Source organism: Mastigoproctus giganteus, chromosome 9 (genome assembly GCF_048544385.1).
Source record: "Mastigoproctus giganteus isolate SK-2022 chromosome 9, ASM4854438v1, whole genome shotgun sequence".
NCBI lineage: Eukaryota > Metazoa > Arthropoda > Arachnida > Uropygi > Thelyphonidae > Mastigoproctus > Mastigoproctus giganteus.
This window is the reverse complement of record NC_143583.1, coordinates 11687953-11711962: the sequence shown is the minus strand read 5'-3', so window position 1 is coordinate 11711962 and position 24010 is coordinate 11687953. Positions and strand designations below refer to the sequence as shown.

The 24010-nt window shown below is 39.6% G+C and overlaps 1 protein-coding gene across 1 annotated transcript in view; it reads left to right on the top strand.

Annotated features, from left to right (window-relative positions):
- The window catches only part of TBC1D23 (TBC1 domain family member 23), a 249771-nt gene that overhangs the window by 42075 nt on the left and 183686 nt on the right, over positions 1 to 24010 (top strand). The window contains exon 4 of the mRNA XM_090381875.1: positions 16199 to 16403. Within this exon, the coding sequence (XP_090238001.1) occupies positions 16199 to 16403 (205 nt within the window). The remainder of the gene's footprint in view (positions 1 to 16198; positions 16404 to 24010) is intronic.

Sequence of the window (24010 nt, the reverse complement as noted above, 5' to 3'; positions counted from 1 at the left end):
AGCACCCCTTTGTTCCATTCACTAATCGTGTTGCCCTTCTCTGTACTCGTTCCAGCAGCTCTACATCCTTCTTGAAATGAGGCCTCCAGACCTGTATACAGTACTCTAGGTGTGGCCTGACCTTATACAAGGGAATAATCACCTCCTTATCCCTGCTAGAAAAATTCCTATATATCATTGACAATACACCATGAGCTACTCTTGCAGCCCGTCTGCACTTCTCAGAGAACTTCATATCTGCCTACACAACCACCCCCAGGTCCCTTTCATTCTCTACCACTGTCAGTGTAGTACCACAGAGTTGATACGTTGCTCTGGGGTTTGTTTCCCATGTGTAGTACTTTACATTTGTCAATGTTAAACTTCATTTGCCACCTCTCAGCCCATCTGCTCAACCTTTCCAGATCCTGTTGCAGCAGCATAGTGTCAGTAGTGTCCTTGACAACCCTGCCTACCTTTGTATCATCTGCAAACTTCGATATTAAGCTTGATATACCATCATCAATATCATTTATAAATGCAGAAAACAATAATGGACCCAACACTGAGCCCTGAGCGACTCCACTAATAAAATTAGTCCATGATGAGCAGTGTCCATTGATTACCACTCTCTGTCTTCTCCCCCTCAGCCACCCATTTATCCACAGCAGCAATTTGCCCCCAATGTCACACTGCTCCAATTTGTGCAGCAGTCTTCCATGTGGAAGGATGTGGCATAAGTAACACACATCCATGGATCCACTGTGCATGGTGCCCACTATTCAGGCATGTTGTGGTGGTGGTTGCTTAATATGCGTCATGATTTGCTGGCAAGAACTAGAATCTCTTGTTCATACGGACCAATGTTTCACCGGTGGGGTCTACTGGCAGCTCTTAGAAGACAGGTGCATACGTGGTAGGGTGTATGCACCCTACCACGTTGCATTTTTTTCCCCGGATGAAAAGTAGATCTTCCAAGACAGTAATGTGGTGTGTCATCGGGTCCATGATATGCACAAGTGGTTTGATAAACACAGTGAATATATCACCCATCTTGATTGACCTACAAATTCACCTGACCTCAATCCAGTTGAATGCCTGTGGGATGTTGTGGAATGGGAAGTGGGGCATATGGGCATATTCAAGTATATTCTTGTATATAGTATAAATTCCTGTGTAACCCCCTCCCCCCCTCTCTCTGTACCGTGTCCGTTAAAGACATTGGTGATCATGGTCTTCCACAAATCTCGATCCTTTGCTGTTCTCAGCATGTCTAGACTCCGTACATTCATCCAATTGGTCAGCCTATTAATATAGTTTATTCTTTGTCTTCCTCTGTGTCCCTTTCCATTCACCTTGCCATTCACCTTTGGAGGAAATCATCACAAGGTGATGATTTCCTCCAAACCTTCCTTCTCATGATGTGCCCAAAAAATTTCAGTTGCTTTTCTCTTATGTTCCTCAGTAATGATCTTTGCATTCCAGTACTTCTACATTCGTGGTATGTTCAGGCCAGGATATTCTGAGTATCCGTCTGTAAAACCATATTTCTATCACCTCCAAACGCTTTGCCATTTCATGGGAGATGGTCCAGCATTCACTACTGTACATAAGGATAGGTATAACATAACAGTTCAAAATTTTGTTTTTCGTTTTCAATGACAATTTCCTATCTTTTAGTATGTTGCCCAGTTTCTGAAACATGGCCTTGACCATACCAATCCATCTTTTGATTTCATTATCTGATTGTCCATCTTGTGTAACACAACTTCCTGGATTTCTATTTCTCTACTTGTCTTATGATGTTGTTCTCTATTTTCAGTATGCATTTGGGCACAATTTTCTTTTTTCTGAAAACTATGCACCCTGTTTTTTTTTGTTTTTTTTTTAATGTTTATTGTTAAGCCTTACCTTCTACCTTGTTCCACTACTTTGTTTAGAAGTTCCTATAATTCTTCTTCTGCCTTGGCAATGAGAGCGATATCGTCTGCATATCTGATGTTTACATTCTGCCTGCCAAATGCGAATCCTCAAATTCCATATGTTCCTCTCATAATTTATTCGCTGTAGAGGTTGAATAGAAATGTGTCTGGAGAGCAAACACAACCCTGTCTTACTCCCTCAGAATTCGTATGTTCTTGCCCCTGTCTTTTCCAATTCTCAGTCTGGCTGTTTGTTCCTGAGTATCTTTGTTTTTCCTGTCTAGGTCTAAACAATCTAGAATGTTGAAGAGTTCTTCATGTTTCACCCTGTTGAATGCCTTCGTAAGATCAATGAAACACATAAACAGGTCTCTCTGCATTTCAGTAGCCCTCTCCGACATTATCCTTATCATGAAGATAGCATTTCTTGTTCCAGCATTTTGCATAAATCCACATTCTTCTTCTCCTCTCTCCAGCCTTATTTTATTCCTTATGCTCATCAATATTATACTTAGAAGAATTTTAGTAATATTACTCATTAAGCTAATGGTGCGATGGAGTTCACAATCAATAGCCCCTGGTTTCTTTGGCAGAGCTATGAATATGGATTTACTAAGATCCTCTGGTATTACTCTCATATATCTCATTTAACACCTCTGCTATTATTGTGATGCCAAAATCATCCAAAACTCTTATTTCTTCACGATGGTGTCTGGTCTGGCCCCTTTATTACTTTTCAATCGGGATACAGCTACCCTGACTTCCGATTTCAGTATTACCAGACCTTTCAGGCCCCTATGGCTTGTTGGTTTTTCCCCACATTCGTCCTGAAAGAGTTTTTTGATGTATTCTGTCCCTCCGTTCATAACTTTGCCTTTTTCCATGATTACTCTTCCGTCCTTCGCTTTTATACATTCCGACGCTGGACAGATCTTATATCCCACCAACTCCTTGATCTTCCTGTACATTGTAGCCGGCTCTGAGTATTCATATTTTTCAATCTCTTGGCACTGCTCATTTAACCATGCTTCTTTTGCCTCTTTGCATTCCTCTTAATTTCCTTGTCCATCTTCCGATGTTCTTTTCTGCATCTTGGAAAAATCTGTTGCCTTTGCCTCATCAAGCTCAGGATTTTGCTTGTCATCCATTGATTTTTACTTTTCCTTTCATTTTTGGAATGATCTCACATGCTGTGTTGGTCAAGGCTTCCTTCAGTGCGTGCCATTTGCTGTTTCCTTCATTTGCAAGTATCTCATACCTGTCTCTGACCGCCTCAGCATATGCATTCCTGATGCCATCATCTTTCTGCAATAGATCAAATTGAAAACATTCCATTCTTGTGCTTTGTTTCAGCTTGACCAGGAGTTTGGCTAACTGGTACATGGTCGCTTCTGCAATCTGCTCCTGGGTATGTCTTTGCCTGAAGGATGGCATTCCTAAAGCATTTATTTATAGTGATATAGTCTATTTGATTTCTTACATTGTCTCCTGGACTTTTCCATGTCTAGATACACCTTGGATGTTCTTTAAACCAAGTGTTGGTAATCACTTGTTGATTTATCTTGTATCACTGTGCCCAGATTTTGCCTCTTTCATTTTGATTTCCGAATCCATATCTTCCTATCATGTCTCCATATGGCTCACTTCCTACTTTTGCATATAAATCTCCCATTATGATTATGATTTCCTGAGATTTGCATTGTTTCCTTGCTGTTTCCAGCTGCTCATAAAGCTTTTCTAGTTCTGCTTCACTACTCTCTGCTGTTGGAGCATACACCTGAATGATGGCCATATCAAAAAGTTTTCCTTTGAGTTTGACCAGCAGTATTCTGTCCGATAAAGCCCACCAACCTAACACGCTCTCAGATGTTGCCCTATGCATTAAGAATGCATTAAGAATCTGCAGATAAATGAACCACTTGGTGGCAGTGATCACAGTGTGCTGAAGTGGGAGTTACTCAAAGAGGTAACTACCATTAGGGGTAAAGGGAAGGGGTATTGCTTTCGTAAAGGCGACTACAATGGACTGAGACAGTATTTAAATTCTATACAGTGGCATCAACTGATGATATTGCCAACAGCAAATTCAAAATGGGAAGCATTCAAAGAACTTATCGTGGAAGCTACTAGGCTTTACATACCAACTAAGAAATATTGTTCAAGGTTTAGGCCTAAATGGTTGTCAGATGAACTAATGAGGCATATGGCAGAGAAGAAAAATGCATGGGATACATACAAATTAACACGTGACACGGACGCCTATGATAGATACAAGTTGATCTGTAACCAAGTTACAAAGGAGGTTAGGCAGGCGAAGGCAGATTACGAGAGATCCTTGGCAAGGGATGCGAAGAAAAACAGCAAAGAGTTCTTTACTTATGTAAACTCTAGAAGGAAGGGGATGAATCAGATTGGTCCACTTGAGATCGATGGGTCAACTGTTGATGACCCTGCTTGGGTAGCTAACAAACTAAATGAATATTTTGCATCGACATTCACACATGAGGAGTTATTCAGCGAGGGGAATGCCAGAGGTGTATTCAACTCTAGCAGTAAGCTAGAGAATCTTGTAATAACTGAGAGCAAAGTGGAGGAGAAATTGTTGAAGATAAACACAAGAAAGGCACCTGGGGTGGATGGGATCTATCCAGTTATATTAAAGGAGGCAGCAAAGGAGGTAAGCAAACCCTTAGCCATAATTATGAGAGCTTCCTTGGACTCAGGGGAGGTACCCATTGACTGGAGATGTGCAAATGTGACCCCAATTCACAAAGGGGGATCAAAGGCTGACACAAGTAATTATAGACCTGTGAGTTTAACTTCTGTTCCCGGAAAATTAATGGAGGCACTGGTGAAAGAAGCACTGCAGGATCATCTAGACAAGACTTCAGTTATAGCTAGGACACAGCATGGTTTTGTTAAGGGGAAGTCTTGCCTGACCAATTTGATTGGATACTATGATGCAGTCACAAAAGAACTGGATGCAGGGAATAACTTTGATATTATATACTTGGATCTTAGAAAGGCTTTTGATACTGTTGCACATGGAAGACTGCTGCACAAATTGGAGCAGTGTGGCATTGGAGGCAAGTTGCTGCTATGGATAAAGGGGTGGTTGAGGGGGAGAAGACAGAGAGTGGTAATCAATGGACACTGCTCATCGTGGACTAATGTTATTAGTGGAGTCCCTCAGGGTTCAGTATTGGGGCCTTTATTGTTTTCTGTATTTATAAATGATATTGATGATGGTATATCAGGCTTAATGTCCAAGTTTGCAGACGATACGAAGGTTGGCAGGGTTGTCAAGGACACTACTGACACTATGCTGCTGCAACAGGATTTGGAAAGGTTGAGCAGATGGGCTTCGAGGTGGCAAATGAAGTTTAACATTGACAAATGTAAAGTACTACATATGGGAAACAGCAACCCCAGAGCAACGTATCAACTCTGTGGTACTACACTGACAGTGGTAGAGAATGAAAGGGACCTGGGGGTGGTGGTGCAGGCAGATATGAAGTTCTCTGAGCAGTGCAGACGAGCTGCAAGAGTAGCTCATGGTGTATTGTCAATGATATATAGGAATTTTTCTAGCAGGGATAAGGAGGTGATTATTCCCTTGTATAAGGCAATGGTCAGGCCACACCTAGAGTACTGTATACAGGCCTGGAGGCCTCATTTCAGGAAGGATGTAGAGCTGCTGGAACGAGTACAGAGAAGGGCAACTAGATTGGTGAATGGGACAAAGGGGTTCTCTTACGAAGAAAGGCTTAAGTTTTGCAAATTACAGTGTCTGGAAACTAGGCACCAGCGGGGTGATCTGATAGAGGTGTACAAAGCCTTGAATGGTTTGAGCATGCTCAATGCTGATGGGATTCTTCCTCTAGCTCAGAAAAATCACCTGAGAGGGCATAAATTCAAATTGAGGAAAGACAGATGTAGGATAGATGTGCGGAAATTTGCCTTTAGCCAGCGGGTGGTTGGTGGGTGGAACAGACTTCCATCCCTTGTCGTGGAAGTTGATAGCCTAAATAAGTTTAAGGCTCAGCTGGACAGGTATTTCGAACGAACAGAGGGGTGAAGTGGAAGCGGTTATTTTTATTTATTTATGTTACTTTTTTTTTTTTTTTTTTTTTTTTTTTTTGGCTGATGCTGCATAAGCTTGCTTTCTTGCATCAAATGCCTCTACTAATGCTAATGCTATCCAACAAAACCCCAACTCCTCTTTCGTGGCCGTCTCCTCCCGAATAAATCATTTTTTGTTGTCCTTCCTGTCTTGAAGTTTCCACTCTCTCTTTCCATCTGATCTCACATAACCCGAGTATGTTAATTTGTAATCGTTCCATTTTCTGTTTTACCATATCAGATTTGCTGCATTGGAAAAGAGTCCTCACATTCCAAGTAGCCAATTTCCATGCTCGCCTATTTTTCTTTCTGTTCCTGCTGTTGCTAGTTCTGCTTACAGTTTCTTGTTGATGATCCAGCACCACCTGTAGTCCCTGGTTATCCATACTGAGCAAGGCATCTGCATCTGACAACACTAAGATCCCCTTCACGCTGTTGTCTACCTTTCTTAAATTGTGCATGACCATGACATTCTTGGCATTTTACAGCAGTGGTTTGCCATTGCCTTTATACATTATGCAGTACTGTATTTCTGTATACAGTACTCAAAATATGTCCATTGTATAAGGGATTATGCCTCTTTGCTCTTGCTGGCAAAATTCCTGAGCTGCTCCAGCAGCATGTCTGCACTATCAGAGAAAGTGTCAGACTGTACAATTACCCCTAGGTCATTTTCATTCATCATTACATTGTGCATGTTACCACCAAATTGGTAGATTATTCTTGGATTGCTGATAGCCAAATTCAGGACCTTACATTTATTAGTGCTAAACCTCAATTGCCACTCATCTCACTGCTTAATTTATTGGAGTAGCATACCCGGATTAATACCATTAACTGCCCTGTACACATTCATAACATTTAAACTTTTATATACCTTCATAAATATTGTTAATGAATAATGAAAACAGTCGGGGCCCAACACTGAGCCCTGAGATATATTGGATCAAGTGCAGAGAAGAGCACCAAGAAAGAGTATAAAGGAGTGGCATAAGAGTATTTTTCCCAAGAAAGGCCTGAGTTCTGTTAATTGCAATCCTTCAGAGTGCACTGTTGAGCCCTTACTGTTTTAATATTTATTAACAACTTTGATGAAAGCATATTAACTTTAAATGATATAAAAGGTGTGTAGGATGGTTAAAGATACTGGAAACGTCAAGCCGCATTCAAGGAGACCTGATTTCAGTGTTTCTCTTAGGTGGACATAATTATTTGGAAAAAGATGAAAAAGGATTATTTGGATAATTATTTTGCAAATAAATGTGCAAAAATTTGCTTTCAGCCTGAGAACATATTTCATTGTTGGAATAAACTTCTATTTGGCATTGAAGTGGGTAGGTTGAATAAATATAGGAAAGGATTGGACAAATTATTAGAAGAGAATGACAAACGAAGTAGTACTGTGTGTGCGTTGCTGATATTGTATATAAGCTTCTTCTTTGCATTTTTTTATGAGACCCCTAATAATGAGAGGTATTGGAACCAATAGTACTTACTACTGTGCATGGGTTGAAGGTTGAGAAAATGAAAGAAGATATTTGACTTGAACTTCTGTAGATTGTAATGTTCAGGAAATACATATGAAGGAAGGTTGTTCCGGAGAACATAAGTTGAATGTATAAATGAGGAAGAAGAAAAGTTGGTACTGTGAGTTTGAAGTTGGACAGTAAAATGATGGTGACTGGTTACGGCACATGTTCGGACCCCTTAGAAGAGAGAGCCGGAACAGAAGCCAATTCAGAAGAACAGTGAAAGTGTATAGAAAAGGCATGGAGCAAGAATTAGGTTAATTAACCTAACTTGTCTCTTTTGAAAGGAATTTAGAAGCCTGAGAAAGGTTTAGGGGACAGTGTGCCTGATAAGGGAACAATATTCAGTGGTAGGATGGATTTCTGATTTGTACAGAAGAGTGATCAGCTGTTTGGAAGAAAGTAACACCAAGATTGGAACAGAAAACCCAGTTTTTTAGATGCAGAGGAAGCAATATTTGTAATGTGCTAATGCCAAGAGAGATTAGAAGACAGAGTATACCCCAATAGAGGTATGGTATATGATCTTGCTGAGAAATCACAGTGTAATTGAAAACAAGCATGTGAGAATCCTTTTTGTTGAAATATACGATATGACTGAATTTTAGAAGAATTGAAGTCAACTAAGTTATCTTAGCATTAGCATTAGTAGAGGCATACGATAGCTTATACAGCATCAGCCAAAATAAAAAAAAAAAAAAAAAAAAACCCTTCCATTTGTTCCAAATGCCTGTCCAGCTCAGCCTTAAAATTATTTACGCTATCAACTTCCACAACAATAAATAGAAGTCTGTTTCACCAATCAACTACCTGCTGGCTAAAGGCAAATTTCCACACATCTATTCTACAACTGTCTTTCCTCAATTTGAATTTATGCCCTCTCAGGTTATTCTGAGCAAGAGGAAGAATCCCATCAGCATTCAGCTTGCACAACCCATTCAAGGCTTTATAGACCTCAATCAATTCATCTCACATCCAGGTGCTGCAATTTGCAGAACCTTTCTTGGTTAGAGCCCCACTAGAGAATTACCTTGAGATCAGCAGTTAAGGAATTGGTGGTGGATGTTTGAGAAGTTGAAGCAGTTTGCATTGGGAAGGTTTTCTCAAACTAGAAGATGGAATGCCATCATCAGCAAAACTATGGATAGAATTTCCAGTCAATGGAAGAAAGTCATTAATATACAAGAGGAAAAGAGTGGGAGAGAGAACTGAACCTTGGGGAACACTAGAATTAGTGGAGAAGTTAGAAGGCAGAGAACTGTATACCATCACCTGCAGTGAGTGGCCAGACAAAAAACTGGATATCCAATTACAAAAGCACAGTTAGCAAACCATTAGATGGAAGCTTATTTAGAAGATAACACAAAGGAATTGAATTTTAAAAAATAATTTTGATATCATATACTTATATTTCAGGAAAGCTTTTGATATTGTTGCACATGGAAGACTGCTGTACAGATTGGAGAGGTATGGCATTAAGGGTAAGTTGCTACAATGGATAAAGGGTTGGTTGAGTGTGAGATGACAGAGAGTGGTAATCGATGGATGCTGCTCTTCGTGGACAAATGTTATTAGTGGAGTTCCCCAGGGGTCGGTGCTGGACCCATTGTTGTTTTGTGTATTCATCAATGATATTGATGAAGGCATATCAGGATTAATGTCCAAGTTGCAGATGATACAAAGGTTGGCAGGAATGTTAACGACAGTAAAGACAGTATGCTACTCCAACTGGATCTAGATAAGTTGGGCAAATGGGCTGAGAAGTGGCAACTGAAGTTTAACGTTGACAAATGTAAAGTACTGCATATGGGAAGCAGTAACTCCAGAGTAATGTATCAATTGTGTGGTACTACACTGACAGTGGTAGAGAGTGAAAAGGACCTGGGGGTAATTGTGCAGGCAGATATGAAGTTTTCTGAGTAGTGCAGACAGTCTGCAAGAGTAGCTCATGGTGTCTTGTCAATGATATGCAGGAATTTTTTTAGCAGGGATAAGGAGGTGATTATTCTCTTGTATAAAGCAATGGTCAGGCCACACCTAGAGTACTGTGTACATATCTGGAGGCCTCATTTCAGGAAGGATATAGAGTTGCTAGAACGAGTACAAAGGAAGGGCAACAAGATTGGGGAGGGGAACAGAGGGGTGCTCTTAGCAAGAAAGGATTTAATTCTGCAAATTGCAGCACCTGGAGAAAAGGCACCTGTGAGGTGATCTGGTTGAGATGTATAAGGCCTTGAATGGGTTAAGCAAGCTGAATGCTGATGGGATTCTTCCTCTTGCTCAGAACAAGAACCTGAAAAGACAGTTGTAGAATAGATGTGCAGAAATTTGCCTTTAACCAGCAGGTGGTTGATTGGTGGAACAGACTTCCATCTTTTGTTGTGGAAGTTGATAGCCTAAATAAATTTAAGGCTGAGCTGAACAGGCTCAGCCTTAAATTTATTTAACGAAGTTTGCTTTCTTGCATCATATGCCTCTACTAATGCTAAGATCTTTATGCCAAACAAGATCAAAGCCTTTGAAATATCAAGAACAACTGTTAGTTTCCCCTCACTTTTCCATTGAATTTGTCAATAGATGGGTAACATAAGCCAGAATATCACCAGTGGATCGACATCGTTAAATCCATACTGGTGATCATTGATCAGATGGAAGGTATCTATATAGTTTGAGTTGGCGGTTAATTGATTTCTCCATTAGTTTAGAAAGAGTGGAAATAATTGCGATGGGATGATAATTGGATGGTAGGATTAGTCACTTTTTTTAAGAACTGACTGAATAAGAGCAAATTTTGAAGCAGAAGGAAAACAACTTTGGAATAAGACAGTGAAAAAAGGTAACACAGAACAGGAATAAGTTCAGAAGCAAAGGTTTTGAGAACAAGTGAGAAATACACAAAGGAGGTTCGGCAGGCGAAGGCAGATTACAAGAAATCCTTGGCAAAAGATGCTAAGAAAAACAGCAAGGATTTCTTTACTTATATAAACTCTAAAAGGAAGGGGATGAATCTGATTGGTCCACTTGACATCGATGGTTCAACTGTTGATGATCTTGCTCAGATAGCAAACAAACTGAATGAGTATTTTGCATCTACATTCACACGTGAGGAATTATTAAGGTTTGAAAATGACAGAAGGTTATCAAATTGTAGCAGGATACAATTGTAGCTTAATGATTTTGTAATAGCTGAAAGCAAAGTGGAGGAGAAATTGTTGAAGTTAAACATAAGAAAAGCACCTGGGGTGGATGGGATCTATCCAGTTATATTAAAGGAGGCGGCAAAGCAACTAAGCAAACCCTTAGCCATAATTATGAGAGCGTCCTTGGACTCAGAGGAGGTTCCCACGGACTGAGATGTGCAAATGTATCCCCAATTCACAAAGGGGGATCGAAGGGTGACACGAGTAATTACAGACCAGTTAGTTTAACTTCTGTTCTGGGTAAAATAATGGAGTCGCTGGTTAAAGACGCATTGCAGGATCATCTAGACAAGACTGCAGCAATAATTCAGACACAGCATGAGTTTAAGTGAAAGTCTTGTCTGACAAATTTGATAGGATATTATGATGTGGTTACAAAGGAACTGGATGCAAAAAATAATTTTGATATCATATATTTGGATTTCAGGAAAGCTTTTGACACTATTGCGCATGGTATTAAGGGAAAGTTGCTACAATGGATAAAAGGATGGTTAAGTGGGAGAAGACAGAGGGTGGTAATCAATGGGTGCTGCTCTTCTTGGACTAATGTTATTAGTAGGGTCCCACAGGGTTCGGTGTTAGGTCCACTGTTGTTTTGTATATTTATCAATGATATTGATGAAGGTATGTCAGACTTAATGTCGAAGTTTGCCGATGATACAAAGGTTGGCAGGGTTGTTAATGACAGTAATGGCAGTGTGCTACTGCAACAGGATCTGGATAATTTGGGCAGATGGGCTAAGAAGTGGCAACTGAAGTTTAACCTTGACAAATGCAAAAGTACTGCATATGGGTAGAAGTAACCCCAGAGAAACATACCAACTGTGTGGTACTACACTTAAGGTGGTAGAAAATGAAAAAGACCTGGGAGTAATTGTGCAGGCAGATATGAAGTTTTCTGAGGAATGCAGACAGGCTGCCAGGGCAGGTCATGGGGTTTTGTCAATGATATATAGGAATTTTGCTAGCAGGGAAAAGGAGGTGATTACCCCTCTGTATAAGGCAATGGTCAGGCCACGCCTTGAGTACTACGTACAGGTCTGGAGGCCTCATTTTAGGAAGGATGTAGATTTACTTGAACGTGTACAGAGGAGGGCAACAAGATTGGTGAGGGGAATGAAGGGATCCTCTTATCAAGAGAGGCTTAAGTTCTGCAAATTGCAGTGGCTGGAGACTAGGCACCTGTGTGGTGATCTGATTGAGGTGTATAAGGCCTTGAATGGGTTCAGCACGCTGAATTCTGATGGGATCCTTCCACTTGTTCAGATTACGAACCTAAGGGGGCATAAATTCAAATTAAGAAAGGACAGATGTAGAATAGATGTGCGGAAATTTGCCTTTAGCCAGCGGGTGGTTAATTGCTGGAACAAACTTCCATCTGTCGTTGTGGAAGTTGATAGGTTGAATAAATTTAAGGAGGAACTGGACAGGCATTTGGAGGGAATGGTTGTTTTTTTTTTTTTTTTTTTTTTGGCTGATGCTGCATAAGCTCATACACTTGCTTTCTTGCATCACATGCCACTACTACTACTACTATACCATCAGGACCTGGAGCTTTCTTAGCATCAAGATTCGTCAAAATCCTTCTGACACCCTTTTGATGGGAGACAATAGGAGGCATTGAATGGAGTATACTGGAAATGGTGGAAAGTGGTTTAATAAGATCATCAATACAGGAGATGGAAGAAAAATAGAATGGTAGCAAGTCACCTTTATCTTTAACTGAAGTGGCAATAGAACCATCTGGTTTTGACAGAGGTGGGAACATAGATGGGTAAAAGTTCAATGTTATGGAAGTTGGACTGTAGAAAGTCAAGTTTCAAAGAGAGGAAGTCAAAGAGTTTCAAGCGATTAGTGGAGTTGGAGAATGAAAAAGGCAATAGATGAATTTGAGAGAACGTTGTAGAGAGATTTTAAGCCAGAGAAGATCGAAAAGAGGAGATTCCAAATTACTGTCAAATTACTGAATGTTAAAATGGACATATGCACAAGTACCACCTTGGAAGCAAAAGCAAATTGTAAAGGGAATAATTCGGACAACTGAAGCAGTGGTTGAATCAACCGATAACTGGGATTCTGTCAGCAAAAGTAAGTGGGGTTTGCAGACTGTAAGTGGAAATAGACATCATTGAGATTAGAACTGAGATCACATATATTTGTGAAATGAAAGAGAAAGTGTTTGTGAGGTTGGGTCTTTTCGCAGATAAGTTTGTTCTATTAGTTTGGCAATTCATGGTGTCTTCCATAGTAAGAAAAGATGGGGGGACATGCTATACAAAATAATCAAGTTTTTAGATACAGCATACACATGATAAGAATATACCCAGCTCCTTGACATAACATGACCTCAACAATGCCCCCCCCCCCATACACACTACTCAGACTCCCTCCAGTCACTATTTAGCAGAGTAGAGGCAGGGAGATTATACACTAATGGATCCGGCTGCTTCCTAGAGAGTTACCAATAGTTTCGCGCCTGATGGACCATCTAATGGCTGGTCTGTGAACACTGTTTTAGAGTTCTACCCTCAATATAAGGAAGATTGGATCTTTCCATGATGTCCATCATGACCTCAAAAGACATCAATCATACTGCATGATGGAAGAGATGGGAGTGGGGTTTAAACATCTATTCTACAACTGTCTTTGGAGACTAAACATGAGTTCCACCACGTCAAGCCTCCAATAAGCAGAGTGGTAGTATTGCACCTGTTGATGAGAGTCATCTACTACCTAGTATTACCAAGGAATGCTGCTCCTCTGTGTTACCATTAACATAGAGGGGCAGCATTCCTCCGTGTGGTGTGGGCGCCACATCTTGAGCCCTGCTTATGTTATTGAAGTTAAACATAAGAAAACACCTAGGGCGGTCAGCTCCAATATGCTATGTGCCATATTTCAGGACTTGCACATAGTTGTTATACCCAGGATTATTAACAGTCCCATCTTTGTGAAGGTGCAAGCAACAAATTTAGCTGTCACAGACTGATCTGACTTTGCTTAAATTAGGTCCACATGACTTGAGTGTCACTCAAATATCAGTTCCATCAGCATTTTAGACTCCCAGGTAGCAAGCACAGCTTGGCATTTCTGAGAGATTGTCTGCGACAGACTCAAAGATCAAATACCACTGGTAATCCAACTAACACTTGGTTACTGTACATTAGGTTAATATACTTCTGATGATATGTAAATTCCCTGTTGATACCACTTGCTCAATATATCTACATTCCATATTGATACCACTTGTCCAATATGTGTATATATTATTATTATATTTAGCCATATGGTGCAAGGAAGCCTGAGGCTTTTGCTGCACCTGCAAAAAAAAAAAAAAGAAAGAAATTCTATGTTACCCTGAGAGAGAGAGAGTGAGAGTAAAAGTAGAAGGGAATCACCTAGAAAAAGAATGATGATGTTATCCAGCTCAGGACCCTAGGTGTGAAATGTGTGAAATGCTCACTACCCCTGGGTTAGTGAGCATTAAAATATCCTAAGAAAATTACCTAACTGTTGGACTGGAGAAAGTGGAGTTTCAAAAAAAGTAAGCAAGAGTTCAGAGTGATTATGGAGTTAGGAGAATGATAGAGACACCAGATGAATTTGATAGAATGGAAAAGAGAAATTTTAATTAGAGAAGCATTAGTAGAGGCATATGATGCAAGAAAGCAAGCTTATACAGCATCAGCCAAAAAAAAAAATCCTTACCATTTCACCCATCCATTAACTCCAAATGTTTGTCCAGTTCTGCCCTGAATTTATTTAAGCCATCAACTTCTACAACAACGGATGGAAGTTTGTTCCGGCAATCAACCACCTGCTGGCTAAAGGCAAATTTCCACACATCATTTCTACAACTGTCTCTCCTAAACCTGAACCCATGTCCTCTCAGGCAATTAATCTGGGCAAGAGAAACAATCCCATCAGCATTGATCTTGCTCAAACCATTCAAGGCCCCATACACCTCAATCAGATCACCTCGCAGGTGCCTAGTCTCCAGACACTGCAGTCTGCAAAACTTAAGACTCTCTTTGTAAGAGCAACCCTCTGTTCCATTCATCAATCTTGTTGCCTATAAATGACGACAGCAATTGTACATGTCTAATTCTTGTGCTTGGCTGGAGTATAAGCAGAAAATTTAGTTATTGGATTATAAGCTAATGTGTCTTAAAAGCAAAACTAAAACAGAGGTTTTGGTTTTGCTTTGTCTGCTTATGATTCTAGGCACCTCCCTATCCAGGTGGAAAGGAGTAGCAGTGTGTAGCACACGCTTCTTGATTAGACCGGGGTTCGAGCCCATCACCACCAAATACGGAGGATGCGGAAAGGTCAGAGAATGACCACCGCATATCCCGGAGCAATATGCCTTAGTTGCTAATGCTCAAAAACCAAATAACAAACAAACAAGCTTATGAATCTTCGTTTTCATATTTTTAGTGCAACAACTTTTAGATGTGCTTTTTACTGTATGATCCAAATGAGTGAAAAGGGAAAACAAGGTAAGGGTGCCCCCTGAGATGATGGGTTGAAAAAGAAATGCCTGTGGATCAAGAGGTCAGTTTTGCCTTTTGGCAGTATTGTTTGAGAAGAACAGTAGCTCAGACTATTGCTTTACTTACGGGAAGGAAGCAATAACGCTTAAACAGTTTTGGATGGGAGGGGATAACATCCTTATATCAGGGCAAAATAATTGCTGCAAGCTGGAAAGATATCAAGTAATGTGCTCTGAAGGGTAAGCGGGAGAAAACTTTGCCTATAGTTTGTCCATGACTATGAAGGCTTTCAAAAAATAAAAAAAATAAGAAAATGTCACAAAGGAAATTTTAGATGTGGCAGAACACCTTAACGTAGAAGTAATTGCTGAAGGTGTGAGGAATTGCTGGAATCTCATTGAAGAGACCTCACGACCAACAATTTGATTATTGCAGGCACAAATGCAAATTAAAGAATAGGATGATAGTGATTATGAAATCTTCAGCACCCCCTTCAATGGGTCAGAACCCCAAATATTTAAGAGAAATCACATGGAAGGTGGAAGAGACAATAGGAGTGTGTTGTCTAATGGTTGATGGAGGCTATCGTGATATCGCCATTTGTCATGATGAAAGGAAAAGGGCAACTAATCTTTCTTTAAATGATTTTTTTAAAGAGAATTAGTTCATCCAGTATGTATAGTACCTGTATTTATTCATCTTTAATTTTAAAAAATCAAATTGTTCACAAATCTTTGGGAACATTTTATATGGGAATTTAACTCTAAGATAAAGCACTGATAAAGTCCCCAAGTTTCCCGAATTTTTTACTGTAATTAGAAATTATTTTAGGTTTTTTTTTTTTGCTTTTGCATATTGTGTACATTGTCTTTAAAAAATTAAAATTGAAGGATTTTAAATAATTTTTAAATTAATCATATAAAAAGATATATAAATATGATTTTTTATATTAGATAGGTTAGGAAATGAAGAGGAGGATAAACTTAGTGTTGTTAGTGATTTAGAATCTGTTTTAACAAGGTACTGCAAAATAACTGGACAACACTATGAAAAAAACAGCAGGTGGTTAGAAGTTTTGGAGCCTCTCATTGCACTTCGTTTGCCAAAAATGGAGTTATATGATTGTTTCTTTGCTCTCCAAACTAACTTCATTTCTAGGTAATAATTCAGCTTCTTGAAACTTGATTTTCTTATTCTAGATTTCTTCCAATTGCCTTGATTCAGTAATTATTTTTTTAATGTTTTTTTTTTTTTTTTTTTTTTTTTATTAAATATGTATATCAATACATGTAATTTTCTTGTTGATGCTGACCAAATGGGTACACTGATGCCTGTTTCTCTTCAGGGAAATGTGTGTTTTCCCATCCTGAAGATATGAGCATCGTGGAAAATGAGTATAGGAGAAATGAAAAATTTTTCATTTCTCTTATATATGTACAACATCCACCCTCATATCATTAGGTGGACTTCATTTTATTCTTACTCTGAACTTGCCATCTTTTGATGACTTTAAGCTAGTGAGAGTCGACATGCCATCTCACTTGCATGCAGAGTTATTTTCTTAAAATTTCTTCCAATCATTCCATCCACTTTATATATATTTATTTTATTCTTAAAATTAGCATGATTACTGTTAAACTTTAAGATGATATAGAGAAAGAATGAAAAAAAGTCTCTGTTGACTTTTTCAATCGTCATTTCCTGTTTGGTAGGCATTGGCAAGAAATTTATGACTTCAGCAAAGGGCATTTATAGTTTATTTTATTAATTTTTACAAATGTAAGATTAAAACATATTTTAAACTTAGTGATCAGCTTTATCATGATACCCTTTCTGTAGCTGGTCATCAAGTAAAAATTTGTTTTGAATTAGAAATAATAAGCATTGAATTAGAAATAATACTTGGAGAGGGAGGAGGTGCTCTAACTGTGATATTATTGAATGTACACAGAGGCAGTCACAGGTATAGCCCATCCCTTGTGTTGATTTTTTTTAATACTTTTTTATTAAAAAATCTGAATTTTTTTACTGCTTCATGATGATTAAGGCTTAATGATTCCCCCGAGAATGCTACTTTATTCCCCCTTTTTTTAGAAAATCCTGTGACTGACTCTGAATGTACTTTAAATTTTGTATTAGTATTATTGATTTTGCATTCTACAATTAAAAATAACATATTTACAATAAATCATTTTTAAATTAATATCATCGTGTCATCTTAGCCCTGGAAATTTTATGTTCTTTCATAATTCATTTCTCTAATCAGATCATTATGTGATATAGATCAGTAAAATTGAATCACACAATCAATTCGGCCCTGGAAACATTGTGCAAGGCTCAAGGGGTAGAATTTTTTTCAGCCTGGTGTGTACTTGTTAACACGAGAGACTGCTTCTACAGGGATGGGATACACTTAAATAGAAAGGGTGCAAGAATGTTTGCTGATGCTATCGAGGCAGTGTTAGGTGGGTCGGAAAACTGCTAGATTGGGGGGGGGATTTGGGATACAAGGACTAATAGATTAACAGTAGCCACTGGCAGAGGTGAAAGTGATTCTTGCACTGCTTCTATTGGAATGACCAGCAGCTTCGAAAATAAGATGCAGCATATTTCAGAGACTGCTGGGAGTCATTGGGGTACAAGTAAACACATGGGTTGTGTTAGGGTAGCTAAGAAAAAGAACAGGTGCATGTATACATGCGTGTACACCAATGCTAGGAGTTTGGTAAATAAATTTGATGAATTTGAGGTATTGCTCAAAGCATCAAAGGTGGATATTGTTGGCATATCAGAGACGTGGTGTCACACAGATATAAGTAATGCAGAACTAGCATTTGGGGAGTACAACGTCTACAGAAAGGATAGGAAGGGAGGAGGGGTTATGCTATTAGTTAAGAAACACATAAAATCCAAGGAAGTGAAGCCAGTCGACATCGCTGGACAGTGCAGTGTCGAGTCAGTTTGGTGTGACATAAGCATTGGGAGATCAAAATTGGGAGTAGGAGTGTGCTATAGGCCTAATGACTCTGATGAGTATAATAAGAAACTGTACAGGGAAATAGAGTGGGTCAGTAAATCAGTCTTATAATGGGGGATTTTAATTTCCCAGATATTGACTGGAACTTGTGGGTTCGTCACTCACACACTAGCAAGGCTTTTGTGGATTTATTGGATGATTGTTTTCTAAATCAGCATGTTCGGGAGGCAACTAGAGGGAGCAATACTCTTCATTTGATTATCAGTAGTGATTCTTCATGCATTAAGAATCTGCAGATACAGGAAACACTATGTGGCAGTGATCACAGTGTGCTGAAGTGGGATTTACTCAAGGAGGTAACTATTATCAGGGGTAAAGAGAAGGGTTATTGCTTTCGTAAAGGCGACTATGATGGTCTGAGACAGTATTTAAATTCTATATGGTGGGACAAACTGATGATGTTACCAACAGCAAATTCAAAATAGGAAGCATTCAAAGAATTAATCTTGGAAGCTACTAGGCTTTACATACCAACTAAGAAATATTGTTCAAGGTTTAGGCCTAAATGGATGTCAGATGAATTAATGAGACATATGGCAGAGAAGAAAAATGCATGGGATACATATAAATTAACATATGACACAGAAGCCTATGATAGATATAAGTTGATCTGTAACCAAGTTACAAAGGAGGTTTGGCAGGCGAAGGCAGATTACGAGAAATCTTTGGCAAGGGATGCAAAGAAAAACAGCGAAGAGTTCTTTACTTATATAAACTCTAGAAGGAAGGGGATGAATCAGATTGGTCCACTTGATATCGATGGTTCAACTGTTCATGATCCTGCTCAGGTAGCTAACAAACTAAATGAATATTTTGCATCTGCATTCACACATGAGGAGTTATTCAGGAAGGGGAATGCCATAGATGAAGTAAACACTGGCAGTGAGCTAGATGATCTTGTAATAATTGAGAGTAAAGTGGAGGGGAAATTGTTGAAGATAAATACAAGAAAGGCACCTGGGGGTGGATGGGATCTATCCAGTTATATTAAAGGAGACAGCAAAGGAAGTAAGCAAACCGTTAGGCATAATTATGAGAGCTTCCTTGGACTCAGGGGAAGTACCCACAGACTGGAGATGTGCAAATGTAACCCCAATTCACAAAGGAGGATCAAAGGGCAACACAAGTAATTATAGACCTGTTAGTTTAACTTCTTTTCCAGGAAATTAGTAGAGGCACTGGTTAAAGAAGCACTGCAGGATCAACTAGACAAGACTTCAGGTATTGCTCGGACACAGCATGGTTTTGTTAAGGGGAAGTCTTGCCTGACCAATTTGATTGGATACTATGATGTGGTCACAAAGGAACTGAATGCAGGAAATAACTTTGATATCATATATTTGGATCTTAGAAAGGCTTTTGATATTGTTGCATATGGAAGCCTGCTCAACAAATTGGGGAAGTGTGGCAAATTGCTGCTATGGATAAAGGGATGGTTGAGTGGGAGAAGACAGAGTGGTAATCAATGGACACTGCTCATCGTGGACTAATGTTATTGGTGGAGTCCCTCACGGTTTGGTGTTGGGTCCATTGTTGTTTTCAGTATGTATAAATGATATTGATGATGGTATATCTGGAGGCCATCTAGATCTTTGAAAATGCTTCCTTGCTTGGTGCACCATTTGCTTGGAGGTTTTCTAGTTCAGGCCACCACCAGTGGACTACATTCATTCGGGGCCTTTTCTTTCTAAAGGTGTCAGAATTGGCCTTTATAATAAGTTTAGTAAATTTAGACACCTGTTCATCAGGGTGTTATTAATTATTATGTTTGTGGGAAGATTCCCTGAAAGGTAGAATTCAGTGAATTTGGTCCAATTTGCCTTATAAATATCATACCTAATGATATCATGTACTTGGGGAGAGGAATTCTGATCTAGCTGATGAACCAGTTGGAAAGTGATTACACAGTGGTCAGACATGGTCCAGGACTCTTGCACCCTACAATTTACGAATTTGTGTGCAATAGCATTTGTGGCCATTGTTACATCAATCACACTTTATTGGAACATACTACTGTAGGTTGCAAGATTGTGTTGCTGGTTTAAAACTCTAAATGGTGAAGTAGCAATGAAGTCCTCTAAGCTATTCCCATTCAGAGACCTGCAGCTGGCATCCACAGACACCAAGACTTTGCTCTCAGGTAAGGAATCGTAAAGCTGTTTGCAAATATTGTAAGTTTGGTTCTATATTTTGTCCAGGTTTGCAATATAGAGATATAATATGGAAGCATCCCAGAGAGAAAGTAATTTGAGCACAGGCTGCAGAAATTACTAATTTTAGTGACTGTTAAACTAGGCTTTCTTATTATCAAGGCAGCCTATGAGGTGTCTGTAGTGGCCTCAACAATTCTATATGATCTAGGATATCCTTGAACCCTACCCCAATAGGTATAGGTAGGTATAGGCTGTTGGATACAGGCAATGTCTATTTCTTTTTCTTCCATGATAATTTTGATTTGGATTGCAACTGCTTGGCCTCTCTGGGCATTTTTAAGAACCTCGAGGCTTGGCCATTATTGTGATTATGGGAATGTTCCATAATTTTTCTGTTTCAATTGGTTGACTGCTTTGATATATATATAGAGCATTTGGGATCCCTAAGAGGATGATTGTAAGGCAGCCCAACAGTTTTACAATTTGAGCACTTCACCTCTTGGTCTTTCTACATTCCTTGTAGTCATTAGCATTAGCATTAGTAGAGGCATTTGATGCAAGAAAGCAAGCTTATACAGCATCAGCCAAAAAAAAAAAAAATAACTAAATAAATAAATAAAAAATAACCACTTCCACTTCATCCCTCTGTTCGTTTGAAATACCTGTCCAGCTGAGCCTTAAGCCTATTCAGGCTATCAACCTCCACGACAAGGGATGGAAGTCTGTTCCACCAACCAACCACCCGCTGGCTAAAGGCAAATTTCCTCACGTCTATCCTACATCTGTCTTTCCTCAATTTGAATTTATGCCCTCTCAGGTGATTATTCTGAGCAAGAGGAAGAATCCCATCAGCATTGAGCATGCTCAAACCATTCAAGGCTTTATACACCTCTATCAGACCACCTCGCCGGTACCTAGTCTCCAGACACTGTAATTTGCAAAACTTAAGCCTTTCTTCGTAAGGCACCCCTTTGTTCCATTCACTAATCTTGTTGCCCTTCTCTGTACTCGTTCCAGAGCATCTCTATATCCTTCTTGAAATAAGGCCTCCAGACCTGTATAAAGTACTCTACGTGTGGTCTGACCATTGCCTTATACAATGGAATAATCACCTCACCTCCTTATACCTGCTAGAAAAATTCCTATATATCATCGACAATACACCATGTGCTACTCTTGCAACCCATCTGCACTGCTCAGAGAACTTCATATCTGCCTGCACAACCACCCCCAGGTCCCTTTCATTCTCTACCATTGTCAGTGTAGTACCACAGAGTTGATACGTTGCTCTGGGGTTGCTGTTTCCCATATGTAGTACTTTATATTTGTCAATGTTAAACTTCATTTGCCACCTCGAAGCCCATCTGCTCAACCTTTCCAGATCCTGTTGCAGTAGCATAGTGTCAGTAGTGTCCTTGACAACCCTGCCAACCTTCGTATCGTCGGCAAACTTGGACATTAAGCTTGATATACCATCGTCGATATTATTTATAAATACAGAAAACAATAATGGACCCAATACTGAACCCTGAGGGACTCCACTAATAACATTAGTCCACGATGAGCAGTGTCCATTGATTACCAATCTCTGTCTTCTCCCCCTCAACCACCCCTTTATCCACAGCAGCAATTTGCCTCCAATGCCACACTGCTCCAATTTGTGCAGCAGTCTTCCATGTGCAACAGTATCAAAAGCCTCTCTAAGATCCAAGTATATAATATCAAAGTTATTCCCTGCATCCAGTTCTTTTGTGACTGCATCATAGTATCCAATCAAATTGGTCAGGCAAGACTTCCCCTTAACAAAACCATGCTGTGTCTGAGCTGTGACTGAAGTCTTGTCTAGATGATCCTGCAGTGCTTCTTTAACCAGTGCCTCCATTAATTTTCCAGGAACAGAAGTTAAACTAACAGGTCTATAATTATTTGTGTCGCCCATTGATCCTCCTTTGTGAATTGGGGTTACATTTGCACATCTCCAATGGGTACTTCCCCTGAGTCCAAGGAAGCTCTCATAATTATATCTAAGGGTTTGCTTACTTACTTTGCTGCTTCCTTTAATATAACTGGATAGATCCCATCCACACCGGGTGCCTTTCTTGTATTTATCTTCAACAATTTCTCCTCCGCTTTACTCTCAGTTATTACAAGATTCTCTAGCTTACTGCCAGAGTTGAATACACCTCTGGCATTCCCCTCGCTGAATAACTCCTCATGTGTGAATGTCGATGCAAAATATTCATTCAGTTTGTTAGCTACCTGAGCAGGATCATCAACAGTTGACCCATCGATATCAAGTGGACCAATCTGATTCATCCCCTTCCTTTTAGAGTTTACATAAATAAAGAACTCTTTGCTGTTTTTCTTTGCATCCCTTGCCAAAGATTTCTTGTAATCTGCTTTCGCCTGCCTAACCTCCTTTGCAACTTGGTTACAGATCAACTTGTATCTATCATAGGCTTCTGTGTCTAATTGTAGGTACCTCTTTGAGTAAATCCCACTTCAGCACACTGTGATCACTGCCACCTAGAGATTCTTAATGCATGAAGAATCACTACTGATAATCAAATCAAGAGTATTACTCTCTCTAGTTGCCTCCCGAACATGCTGATGTAGAAAACAATCATCCAATAAATCCACAAAAGCCTTGCTAGTGTGTGAGTGACCAGCCCCGAAATTCCAGTCAATATCTGGGAAATTAAAATCCCCCATTATAAGACTCTCTGATTTACTGGCCCACTCTATTTCCCCGTACAGTTTCTTATTATACTTATCAGAGTCATTAGGCCCATAGCACACTCCTACTCTCCATTTTGATCTCCCAATGCTTATGTCACACCAAACTGACTCGACACTGCACTGTCCAGCAATGTCGACTGGCTTCACTTCCTTGGATTTTATGCATTTCTTAACTAATAGCATAACCCCTCCTCTCTTCCTACCCTGTCTATCCTTTCTGTAGACATTGTACTTCCCAAATTCCAGTTCTGCATTCCTTATATCTGTGTGACACCAAGTCTCTGAAATCCCAACAATATCTGCCTTTGATGTTTTGAGCAATACCTCAAATTCATCAAATTTATTTACTAAACTCCTAGCATTGGTGAACATGCACCTTTTCTTTTTCTTAGCTACCCTAACACAACCTATGTGTTTATTTGTACCCCAATGATTCCCAGCAGTCTCTGAACTATCTTGCATCTTATTTTCCAGGCTGCGGCTCATTCCAATAGAAGCAGTGCAAGAATCACTTTCACCTCTGCCAGTGGCTACTGTTAATCTATTAGTCCTTGTATCCCAAATCCCCCCCCAATCTAGCAGTTTTCCGACCCACCTAACACTGCCTCGATAGCATCAGCAAACATTCTTGCACCCTTTCTATTTAAGTGTATCCCATCCCTGTAGAAGCAGTCTCTCGTGTTAACAAGTACAGACCAGGCAGAAAAAAATTCTACCCCTTGAGCCTTGCACAATCCTTCCAGGGCCGAATTGATTGACAGGGCTCTCATCATATATTCCCTCCTATCGTGTCTGGGCAGTATTGCAGACACTTTCAAATTCAACCCTAATTCACG